The sequence below is a fragment of the Panthera onca genome, chromosome B4 (genome assembly GCF_046562875.1).
Source record: "Panthera onca isolate mPanOnc1 chromosome B4, mPanOnc1 haplotype 2, whole genome shotgun sequence".
Taxonomy (NCBI): Eukaryota; Metazoa; Chordata; class Mammalia; order Carnivora; family Felidae; genus Panthera; species Panthera onca.
The window spans coordinates 35,667,497-35,680,636 of NC_138345.1; the positions used below are offsets into that span (position 1 = coordinate 35,667,497).

At 40.2% G+C, this 13,140-nt stretch overlaps 1 protein-coding gene across 4 annotated transcripts in view; it reads left to right on the plus strand.

Moving 5' to 3' along the window:
- Window positions 1-13,140, plus strand: part of CACNA2D4 (calcium voltage-gated channel auxiliary subunit alpha2delta 4) — a 114,044-nt gene that overhangs the window by 52,171 nt on the left and 48,733 nt on the right. For all 4 annotated transcript variants that reach the window (XR_014137908.1, XR_014137909.1, XM_060658831.3 and 1 more), the window contains exons 21-24: window positions 631-676; window positions 770-867; window positions 3,163-3,256; window positions 11,378-11,473. Coding sequence is in view for 2 of the 4 variants with exons in the window: in XM_060658831.3 (XP_060514814.3) it covers window positions 631-676; window positions 770-867; window positions 3,163-3,256; window positions 11,378-11,473 (334 nt within the window). In the remaining 2 variants the exon portion in view is untranslated. The remainder of the gene's footprint in view (window positions 1-630; window positions 677-769; window positions 868-3,162; window positions 3,257-11,377; window positions 11,474-13,140) is intronic.

Here is a 13,140-nt window from a genome sequence, read left to right on the forward strand (position 1 = left end):
AATGACTCCACAAATTTCCCCTTGGCATTCCTATCATCCTTTCCTTCAATTTAACAAACCTCAATTGAGCACCTATTTTTGAGGACTGAGTAGGTGCTCAGTAGGGCAATTGTTCATTTACTCATTCAATCAACAAACATACACTGAACACACGGTTAGTGTAGGTACAGCAAGAGGCTACAGAGATTACACAAAACAGACTTGGCCCATCTCAGTTCTACTTTTGACTGGCCATTTAACTCAGTTGGGTACAATGCAGACAATGAAGCAAAAACCACTGGTTTCAAAGTATCAGCTCTTTGAGAGATCCAAATAGGTGGGATTTGGACACAAGACAATGGGAAGAAAAAGCATTTCAGGAAGCAGGAGCAACATGGACAAAGGCATGATTTGTACAAACCCAGCACCATCCTATGGGTTGAGTCCCTACTCCGAGCTGAGAACAAAGGCATGATTTGTACAAACCCAGCACCATCCTATGGGTTGAGTCCCTACTCCGAGCTGAGAACAAGGAAGAATAAAACCCAGTCCTTCCCTAGAGAAGCTTTCTGGCAGTTGTTTGTAAACAATTCAGGTGCACATCCTCACAACAGTGGGGAGCACTGTACTGAGTGTGAACTCTGGTTTCAGGCCTGCATGACTTGCTTCACCCAGATCTGACCTTAGCCAGTGACTGGTAAGTGGGAAATTCGCTGTTCACGAAGAGTAGAGAATGGGAAGGAGAAAGGTGGAATTTTCTTGAGGTAACATTGATTCTCCTGGGCTCCAGGATCTACTGCATCACAGACATTGACCCAGACCATCGGAAGCTCAGCCAGCTGGAGGCCATAGTCCGCTTCCTGACAGGGGAGGACCCAGATCTGGAGTGTGAGTGCTGACCCCGCCCACCAAGGACTTTCTTTTTTCTTTTTTTCTTTCTTTCTTTACTTATTTATTTATTTTATTTTTTTTTTTAATTTACATCCAAGTTAGTTAACATATAGTACAATAATGGTTTCAGGAGTAGAATCTAGTGATTCGTCCCTTATGTATAACACCCAGTGCTCATCCCAACAGGTGTCTTCCTTAATGACCCTTACCCATTTAGCCCATCCTCCCACCCATAACCCCTCCAGCAACCCTCAGTTTGTTCTCTGTATTTTAAGAGTCTCTTATGTTTTGTCTACTTTTTTCTTTTTTTAAAAATTTGACTACATGTGAGTTTTAATATGCCATTTATCAAAAATAATATAAGAAATTTAAGTGAAATCAAAAAAAATACACTAACCTTAATGGATAAGGTTTCGATGTGTGGTTTTTTTTAAGTGTTGACTTTTTGACATCTTATCACATTCATTATCACTGTCAACTTTTTTTAGTTCTAGTTAACGTAAGTATTATATTAGTGTCAGGTGTATAATATAGTGATTCAACAACTCTATATATTACTCAGTGATCATCATGATAAATGTACTCTTTAATCCCCATCACCTATTTCACCCATCACCCACCCACCTCCCCTCTGGTAACCAAGTTCTCTGAATTTCAGAGTCTGGTTTTTGTTTGCCTATTTTTTCTTTGTTTTGCGTCTTAAATTGCATATATGAGTGGAGTCATATGGTATTTGTCTTTCTCTGACTTATTTCACTCAGCATTATACTCTCTAGATCCATCCATATTGTTGCAAATGGCAAGATTTCACTCTTTTTTATGGCTAAGCCACTGAGGACTTTACTTACTGCCAAGTAGCCTTATCCCTGGAACTCACCCATGGCTTAGGGAGAACAGGGAGATTTCCAAAGAAAAAGACAGAACTAGCCTCCCTATGGGACCACAAAGTTGTCTAAGTTCCTGGCACTGTGGCAGCATGAGTGTGTCCCCATGTCAGGGACTGAGATTGCTTTAAGCCTCTTTCACCGGGCACTGTTAAGCCTTCAAAGAGACACTCACACAGTGTAAGGGCATCAGCAACCTGTCCCTAGATCTGTCCCTACTACCATCTAGCTGATACTGATGCTCTGTTCTCTAAAGTCCTCATCTCAGCAAAGGAGAGCATTTGGCCAGATGGCATCTTGTAGCCTGTAGTCTGTGAGAGTTTTCCATTGCCTGGCTCTCAGGCTAAACTTAAATTCCCCAACACAGATGCAACTGGTGAAACCACAGGGCCACACCCTCAGCAGGGTCCCTCTTGTTCCTCTTTGGAAGAGGGACACACAAATGTCACCCCTAAGACAGGACCTTGCTTCCATGCTGGCCCAGAAGGGCACTCATTTGTGCACTCACTCCATCAGTAATCAGTACTGAGCATGTACTTTGTGCCATGCCTGGGGTAGGCACTGAAGCTACAGAGATGACCCAGATGAGGCCCTTATTCTCATGGAGCTTGTAATCTAGTGGAGAAACCACACAACAAAGAAGCAAGCATGTGTGTGTAGGTGTAGGTTATTCCAGATTGTGGTAAGTGCCATGAGTAGGATACTGTATGGGATCCTATAGAGCGCCCAACTCTGTCAGGTAGTGTTACTTATGCTGAGGATAAAAAAGAGTGACCCGAGTGCCTTCACAGGTACAGGGTCTGTTTTGGGGGTGATGACAGAGGTGATGACTGCACATCATTGTGAATGTATTAAATGCTACTGAGTTGTATACTTTAAATTGGTTGATTTTATGTTACATAGATTTCACCTAAATAAAAGTAGATAATTTTTTTAAAGAGAGAGGGAAAAGAGCCACACATGCAAAGAGTTGGAGGAAAGCATCCAGACCAGGGAACAGCATGCACAAAGGCTCTGAAGTAAATTCACGTGCACAGAACTGGCAAAAGGCCAGTGTGTTGGGAGGGTGATGATCAAGTTGCAGACTGATGGCAGCAGAAAGGAGAGGTAGCCTGGGCTCAGGGCAAGATCTGATGTCCCTGAGAGATTCTAATCTCACGGAATACCAGAACTGGGAAGAGCCTTAGAAATCAGTTCTGCTCACATGTTGTTTGGGATTGAGGATGTGAAGGCTGAGGGAGACGACATGATTTCTTCAAGCTCACATAGATGGTTTTATGTGTCCCAGATACATGTTTATGAGACACATCCCATTCCCTGAAGTCGGGATTCCTTACAAAGGTGGATGAGCTGTATTCAACATCATAGAGGAAATAAGTGGTTTGGTCTCCTTTTATTTTGTCCCCAGGCGATGAGGAGCTGGTGCGGGAGGTACTGCTTGATGCGGTGGTGACGGCCCCCATGGAAGCCTACTGGACAGCGATGACTCTCAACACCTCTGAGTATGTCAGTCCAGGGTGGGGCTGGGGGTTCCGTGGAGCGAAGCAGCTCCAGCCCCTAGGATTCCCTTGGCTGAGTCAGGGTCCCTCCCACTTCCTGGCTGGCAGCTCAGGAGACAACTGGGTCCAAGATGAAGGTGATGACAGTGGGCAGACATGGGAGGAGTGAGAGCTTCCTTCACATGGGCCCCAGTAAAGCAGGGACTTGGCACAGCTTCCACATCCCACATGTGCTGCTGCTCTCCCCTCTGGAAAAGCACCAAATGTGGGTCCCCCCGGCATAGCTCAGATCCCCCACCCACACTGCAGCAGCCCCGTTCCAAGAACACCTCTCTCTTGGGGTTGGTCTGTAGCTGTGTAAGCCTGTTTGCCAAGTACCCTGGAAAGAGTGGTTCAAGCAGGACCCAATTTCCAGCACATAAGGTCAAGACACTATGAAGTACAAACTTGGCCTTTACCAGTGCCTTAGATTTCCTCACTCCCTTTGCTGATATTTATCTTGTGCTATCAGGTTTAGTGAATAGGTAGAAAAAAGAAATGAATGGTGTGTGTGTGCGTGTGTGTGTGTGTGTGCTTGCGCACGCATGTGTGTTGGGAGGGTACAAGATATTAATGAGGTTAAGAATACAGTGGACTACACCTTGTTCCTGAATAGGAAGATTCAACGTTAACATCATGAAGATGTCAAGCTCCCCTAAGACACTCAAGTTAATTAATGCTCTCCTAAAGAAAAGAATAGAATTTTGTATGAAACAACCACCTATTTAAAAAAGCAAGATGCAGACTACTGTGTACAGTTTGAAACCATTTCTATAAAAAGGAGGGAAAACAGTATATCTGTATGTGTGTGTGCATGCGTGCATGTGTGTGTATAAAGTCTATGAAAGTCCAAATAGGAAATAGTTCACTGTATAACTTATAACTTTTTGGTATAATTTTGAACCATGTAAATGTATTACATATACAAAATTAAATGAAGCTAGAAAAAATAAAAAGAATATAGCAGGCCAGGCACTAAGTACTTAGTGTATATTAACCTCATAACCACCTTCCAATGTAGGTACTATCATTATCCCCATTTTACAGATGAGGAAACCAAGGTAAAGTGTGATAAACAACTTGCCCAAGGTCATATGCCTCACAAGAGGTGAAGTTGGAGTCAAACCAGGCAGTCAGGGGATTGGATCACTGGTTTGGAGAGAAGGGGCATGATCTTCATCTTTCCAAGTTCAGAGATTAACCAGAGACATTTTTAAAAAAATTTTTCTTTAATGTTTATTTTTGACAGAGAGAGAGAGAGAGAGAGACAGAGCATGAGCAGGGGAGGGGCAGAGAGAGAGGGAGACACAGAATTGGAAGCAGGCTCCAGGCTCTGAGCTGTCAGCACAGACCCGACACGGGGCTTGAACTCACGGACTGTGAGATCATGACCCAAGCTGAAGTCGGACGCTCAGCCGACTGAGCCACTCAGGTGCCCCATAGCCAGAGATGTTTTTAATGTTGAGAAACACTGAAGAATAAATATTCTTAACCAAGGTGTATATTAGAAAAGAAGACCTGGAGAATTAATATAAAATAACATATTAATAAAGCTAGGGTGATAAGTCATATAATCACTCTCATAGATGCAGAAAGATATTTGAACAAATGTTAATATCCATGCATGTTTTAAAAAACTAATCAATGAAGTTAAAATTGACCTAAGCATGAAAGTCAACATCTGAACGGGGCTAGAGGCTCTCTCAACTAAAGACAGGACTAAGATAGGCATTCCCATATCCTTATTACTATTTAACAAGGTCGGAAGGTATTAGTCAGTGCAACCAAACAAGAGAATGCACCTAGAAGCAATGAGAAGGGAAAGGGAGAGGTAAATTATCTCTAAGAAGGTGATATGATTATATTTCTGGAAACCCCAGAAGAATTTATAGGAAAGCTAGTAAAACAATAACAGAATTTAGTAAAGTAATAGTTTATAATATGAACATCCAAAAATTAATATCCTTTACCTATAAAAACAAAATTAAATTTAAAATATCATTAGAGAATTCCTATTTAAGAGGGAAAAAAATAAAATGTAATCAAACACCTAGGTATAAACTATAAGAAATATCCCAAAACTTACATAAGGAAAATATTAAAACACTCCTGGAAGACACAAACATAGTCTTGAACAAATGGGGAAGTATTCAGTGTTTTTGGATAGAAAGAATCAACATCACAAAGACATTGATCCTCCTTAGATTAATTTGTAAGTTTAATGCAACCCCAATAAAAACGTAATCAGTATTTTTATGGATCCAGATAAACTGATTATAAAGTTTATTTGAAAGAATAGTCAAGAAATTCCTGAAAAAGAAAAGCAACAAAGGAAGTTTTGTGCTCCCAGGGTATTAAAACATGTAATTTATGAAGTGTAGTACTGACACATGAATAGAAAGGCAGACAAAGAGTAAAAAAATAGAAAATCCAGAAATTCATCTAAATGCATGTGGAAATTTAGTATATGACAAAGACATCATGTCAAACCAGTGAGAGGAAAAAAATGGACTCTTTAATAACTGATTTGAGAGCCATCTGGAGAAAGATAAAATTGTATTATTTCCTCACACCATACACCTGGACAAAGTCCAAATGACTCAGAGATTTAAATGTAAAAAATGAAACCATATAAGTACTAAAAAAAAAAAAAAATGAGCCAGTTGCTCTAAAATCTAGGAATTAGGAAATCTTTCCCAATGATGACTCAAACTTCAGAAACAAGAGAATGACTGATAAATTTAACAACATAAAAATGTTTATTTGGCAAAAATAAAAACATAAGCAAGGTGAAAACATAAATGACAAACCAGAAAAATGTTTGCAACTTAAAAAACAAAAGATTACAATCTTTTATTCTCAAAAAATGAAGAACTTCGAAAATAGAGAAGTAAAAAACCAACCACTTTATAGGAAAAATTACCAAGGTATATGGACAGTTCTGAGAATATATACAAATAGTCCTTAAATATATAAGAAAATGGTCAATATAGCTCATAATAAAAGGAATTCATATTAAACAGTACCAAGATTATATTCATCACTCATCAGATTGATAACCATCTAAGTTTGTTGACATGTACTACCGGCAAGGCTGTGGGGAATCAGGCTCTTGTATATTGTCAATGGGTATACACAATGTTTCAAGGGCTATGGAGAAGAATTTGGCAATATCTAACAAGTTAAAAATGCATTTACACTTTGACTCAGCAAGACCACTTCTAGGAACATATTCCAAAGATACACTAATAAAAATAGGAAAAGATATATACATGAGCTTTTTGTCACAGCTCCGTTTAGTGAAAGATAGGAAATAACCTACATCCATCAGCAGGAGCCTAGTTAAATAAACCATGGTAGATCCACATAATGGAATACTATGTAACTGTAAAAAATGAGAAATCTATAAACTGTTATGGAATGGTCTCACCAATGGAGAAAAGTGTGTATAACACCTCCACTATTTATTTAAAAAGAGGAAATTCAAATATATTTTCATAGTTACACATATATAAATATAGACACATGTATGTATGTACATATGTACACATATATGTTTAATGGAACAATAAACAAGCAAACAAAAGTTACTTTAGGGAGAGTGAAAGACAGGCTTATAAAAATGCTTTATTTTGCATATTTGACTTTGGAACGATGTAAATGCTTTATATCATTATAAAACAAAATTAAATTTTAAAAAATAAGCTCTAGGGCGCCTGGGTGGCTCAGTCAGTTGAGCGTCCGACTTCAGCTCAGGTCATGATTTCACAGTCCATGAGTTCGAGCCCCGCGTCAGGCTCTGTGCTGACAGCTCAGAGCCTGGAGCCTGCTTCCAATTCTGTGTCTCCCTCTCTCTCTGCCCCTAACCCACTCATGCTATGTCTTTCTCTCTCTCAAAAATTAAAACGTTAAAAAAATAAAATAAAATAAAAAATAAAAAATAAGCTCTAAAAAATTAAAAACAAAAGAAACAAATAAACCTGTGTATCAAGTTCATGAAATAACTGTACATAGATTAATTCCCTCAACGGACTTAAAAACACACACCATAAACAATAAATAAAATCATAAACCGTGTTCAATAACCACATTGCTAGAAACAACATTGGCACTGTTATTCTCAAACTATATAGATGGGTAGGGCAAATAGTATTGTGTTAATGTCATTAGGAACCAAGGTTTTCAACAAACAAAAAAAGAGATGCAAATTTTTTAAATCAAAGAAGTTAAGATGTACTGCTGAATACGAATTGGAAATATCAATGAACTCATGATTATTTTCTCTGAAAGAAACAAAAAGGATATCCTAGCCCTGTACGCTGAAAAGACCAACCTCAGTGAGCACCCCAGACCCAGATTGTGGACTTTCAATGTCCATATTAAGAAATTCTTATTAAAATGAGTCAGCGATCCTTGGAGAAATGTCTGATTTCAAGACAGTGACAAATGTACAAAATGAGCCAGGAGTATCTTGTCATAACCAGAAGCAAGAAGTTACTGAAGACTATAATGAGATTGTGCCAGTGGGACCCCAGAGCCAACTGGAAGCGATTCTCACTGGTTATAGGTGGAAAAATTAGAGCAGCAAAAGCAATGACAACTGCAGTGGATTAAAACATATTAGGTATGCTAAAATCCTGTGTTCACAATGATACTGGGGAGAAAAAAAGACTTTTGGTCATCTTCAGAAGATGTTAGGAAACCAACTCATTATTCTAAACTGGCAAGTAAACAGAGAGACAATTATTTATCCTGGCTCTTCTATAGAAGTTGCATCTCAGGATAACCAAATATTGATGAGGAGAAGTCTATCTTTAATCAAGTATTTCAGGTACAAATAAAATAAGGAAGAATCCTGTCTTGCAACCTCTCGTCAATGAGAGAGTGTGTGCCTCTTGACAAAGAACACACCACCTATAACTCAAACCTATGTCAAACCCATAGCTCTAACTGCTAGTTTATAAGAAATACATGGGACAAGAGAGCATGCTAAATAACACCACAGCATCATGATCAGCTAAACCCAGAATGCAGAAACTCTACAGAACCAACAACCTACTTCAGCAAATAAATTGCAAAGAGAAGAAGAGAGGGAAAGAAGAGAAAGGAAGGTTGAAAGTGACTAAACATGACTGATAACAAGTATGGGGTTCCTTTTGGGGATGATGAAAATGTTCTAAAATAGACTGGTGATGGCCATACAACTCTGTGAATACACTAAAAACCGTTTAATTGCACACTTTAAATGGATGAACTGTATGGCAAGTGGATTACAGTTCAATAAATATCTAAATTGAGATTGAGAAATGAGAGAGAGAGAAAGAGAGATGAGAAAAGAAAAGAGACATATGAACTATGGACCCTAGTCTGATTCTTATACAAATAAGCTTTAAAAAAGTCATGAGGATTGTGGATTATTGGATTATTTGATGCTATTAAGGAATTGTGGATTTTTTTAGATGTGATAATGTCATTAATGATTTTTTCCATTCCTTATATTTTAATGATAGAAATTAAAATATTTATCAATGAAATGATATCTGAGATTTGCCTCAAAATAATCTGAGGGCTGCAGGAGGCTGTAGATGAAACAATATTGGCATAGACTGGTAATTGTTGAAGCTAATTTATGGGTGCAGGAGTCTCATTAGACTATTCTGTACTACTTTTGAATAAAGAATTGCATCAGGCAGATTTTCAGAGAAAGAGTCCCTTGGGCCCCACCCCTGGAAATTCTGGTTACTACAACATCAGGGGTGGGCAGCCAGTCCCATCTGCATCTCCAGACCTTGGTGCTTTTCCAGAATGTAGACCAAGTGTTTTAACCCAGCTCCAGGTACTATCAATTGATATTGCATGGTGCAACCTTCTTCACAATATTTCTTTAGGGATACCCTAATAGCCATAGAGCTGAGCCTTGATTAAAAAAAAAAAAAAACAAACCCAGGGTGCCTAGGTGACTCAGTCAATTAAACGTCTGACTCTTGATTTTGGTTCAATCAAGATCTCAGCATTCAGTAGTTCAAGCCCTGCGTCAGGCTTGACTACCTTATACACTCACTAAAACCGCTAATCTAGGTACTAAGAGAAATTAGGTAGTCTCCTGCAGCAAATTGGGCTAGGCATGTGAATATTAATAAAGTTAGAAGTAATTAAATAAAAACCATATATAACAAGCCCACAGCTAATAGCATATTCAGTAGTAAAAACGATGAAAAGCTGAAAGCTCTTGCTCTAAGATCAGGAACAAGGAGCTCTTACCACTGTTACTCAACATAGTAGTGGAAGTCCTAGCCAAGCAAGAAAAAGAACAAAATGAAAAGGCAGCCTATGAAATGGGAGAAAATATTTGAAAATTATATCTGATAAGGGGTTAATAACCAAAACATATTTTTAAAAACTCACACAACTCAATAACAATAAAACAATCTGATTTTTTAAAAAGGGCAGAGGAACTGAATAGACATTTTTCCAGAGAAAAACCTACAGATGGCCAACTGATGCATGAAAAAGTTCTCAACATCAGTAATCATCAGGGAAATGCAAATCAAAAACACAGTGAGGTATCACCTCACATGTTAGAATGTTATCAGAAAGACAGGAGACAAGTGTTGGCAAGGATATAGAGAAAAGGAAACCCCTGTGCACCATTGGAATGTGAATTGGAATGTGAATTGGTGCACCCACTATAAACAACAGTTTGGAGGTTCTTCAAAAAATTAATAATAGAACTATCCAGCAATCTCACTTCTGGTTATCTATCCAAAGGAAATGAAACCATTATCTTGAAGACATATCTACACCCCCATGTTCATTGCAGCATTATTTATAATAGCCAAGATATGGAAACAACATGTCATCACTGGACGAATGGACAAAGAAGATGTGATATATATATATATATATATATATATATATATATATGAAGATATATTATTCAGCCATGAAGAAGAAGGAAATCCTGCCCTTTATGACAACTTAGATGAACCCTGAAGGCATTATGCTAAGTGAAGCAAGCCAGACAGAGAAAGATAAATACTACATCATATCACTTATATGGAGAATCTATAAAAGAATAAAATAAAGTCAAACCCATAGAAACAGAGAGAAGAAAAGTGATTGCTGTGAGCTGGTTGGGTGAAGATAGGTCAGTACAAAGTTTAAACTACAAGCCACATGAGGCCTCGGGATCTAATGTAAAACATGGTGACTGTAGTTGATTAACACTGTATTGTATAATTGAAATTAGCTAAGAGAATATTCTCAAATATTCTCACCCCCCAAAAAAAGATAAAAATACCTAATATGATGGATGTGTTAATTAACTAGATGGGAAGAGTCCTTTCACAATATATCAAATAACCATGATGAACACTTAAAAATTTTACAATTGTATATCAGTTATACCTCAAAAAAGCTGAAATTAAAAAAAAAGAGGTGATGACTCCCACCCCTGGTGCCATCATGGCAGAAGTATGGCTTTGAGACCATAAGAAAAACTAGTTACACTCCAGCTAGCTAATGGATTTTCTTTCTCAAATCTTGCTGGCAAGGTTATAAAGTTCACTGGGTTCCCATAGGTAGATGTAGACAGTGGCTTCTCCTCCTTTCACAATTCAATAATAAGGTAAACATGTGAAAAGGGCTTTAAAGCTGTGAAGTGTCATGTACGTGTCGGTCATGAGAAGCTCCTGTTCCTGAGGTTCCAGGACAAAATCTCTTTTCCTGAATTCCTTCTGTCCTCCAGAGCCAACTCCCCTAAAACCTGGATGGACAAATTAAGAGAAAAAAAAAAAAAAAAAGCAGAAAGGCCGAGGCCCAAGAGACCCCATTAACAAGGGAAGATGCTGCCCAGGGGAGCCAGGTAACCAGATGTAACAAACATGATGCTCACAGAGGATGGCCAGTGCATGTGTGTACAACCCCCTGAGCAAGCAACGTGTCTGTCCATTTCATGCTCCCCATCCCGAAGATCAGGCCAGGAACTAGGAGAGGCCCACAGGTCTTCCCCGTGCCCCCAATGCCCTCTTCTTAGTCCTGTCACTGCACTGCATGATAACGACACCTGTTCTGTCTGCTTCACAGCGAGTCCGAGCAGGTGGTGGACATGGCATTCCTGGGCACCCGGGCTGGCCTCCTCAGAAGCAGCTTATTTGTAGGCTCCGAGAAGGTCTCCGACAAGTGAGTCATGCTGGAGAGGGAGCGGGATCCCCAAAAGGTGTTCCTGTGGCATGTGGGCAGGCTGACTCTTGGAGTCCAGCAATGCAAGGAGGGTGGAAAGGTTATGGTTTGCAGATTGGGAGGGTCAGAAAAGTAACTCTTCCACCAGGTTTTAGATGCATCCTGGAGGTATCCCCAAGAAAGAAGGGACAGTGGCCCAGTCAGAGAAGAGAGTGGATGAGACTAAAGTTGGAAGGGTTAATCACTTCCATAAAGGGAAAACCAGAAGTTGTTTTTCCCACTGGGACCAGTGTCTATGTGACAAGTGAAATTATTTGGCTGTGTCCCCTTTTTTGTTAACAACTTACATATCCCCTAAAACGGGGGTATTTTCCCCCATCCCCACCCCAGGGACATTTGGCAATGTCCGCAGACATTTTTGGTTGTCACAGCTAGGGGATGGGGGCTTGCTACTGGCATCTAGTGGACAGAGGCCAGGGATGCTGTTAAACATCCTCACAATTATTTGGCCTAAAATGTCAATAGTGCTGCTCCCAGCAAAGCCTACATTTTGGGACACCAGCTTGCCAGGGTGTCCTCCCCACCAAATACTGAAGCAAGGGGAGGATGGGAGCCAGAAAAGGGTGCTGGGTGGGGGTAGGAGAACAGAGCCACCTGCCACTCCACAAACCACCAGACTCAAATAGGCAGAGGCTACCAGGCACTTGGAGGAGAACAGTGAGGAGGCCCTCACAGTCTCCCATCCACACATGGCTGCTCTCACTGAATCCAAGCACACTCAGCCACGGAGTGCCATCTTTAAGCTTCTTCCAGGACTCTGACAGATCCATACTTGCTTGAAAGCTGAGGCCTTCTAGGAAAACAAAGTTGCTTCTCCCTCACCCACTTCCCCTCACTCCCAGAGAGGTGAACAGAGGAGAGCGCTGTCTCGCTAACCCTTTCCATGGCCCTGTCAGAGACAGAGCAAATGACTCAATGGACCAAATCTGGTAGGTAAACTGTAGATTCACTCTAAGGCCTTGAGCAGTGTGGGGAAGTGACCTCCCCACACTTACTACCCCTCCAGCTCTCCACCCACTTGTACTTCCTCATCTGCTTACACTTCCACCCCCACACAGAAAATGACACCCATGTCATTGCTGGCCAAAGTTGGACAGGGTGAACCACACCTGGCAGTATGAAGGGAATAAAAGCATCCTTCGTATTTCCCTAAATCTTCTGTGAAAGGCTTCTATGAATGGAAGAGGAAAATCTCAATACAGAGAGACTCTCCTGGCTTACAAACACAGCCACCACAAATGGCCGCATGGGCACCATGCAACTCCAGAGGTCTCCCTTCACCTAGACCATGATACACCTGGCCACTCAGGAATTGTGCAGGAGAGCTTCTTTTGAATATGTAAGCCAAGCCCTCTTAAAATCAAACTTCAGTTATCCACCTTGTGGGTTATCCACAGTGTCTTTTTTAATCCACAAACCAGCTTTTCTCCCTGCCTCCCACTCTGCTTCTGGACCAACACTCCCTTCTGCTGGCTGCTGTGTGTTCAGGGAATGCAAAACCATAATTAGCAAGGTAAAGCTGTTCAAAAAAAAAAAAGATAACTCATATTGCATTCTAAACCCTGGAGGCAATGACTTTTGAAGTAACCATTTGGGGGGAATTTATG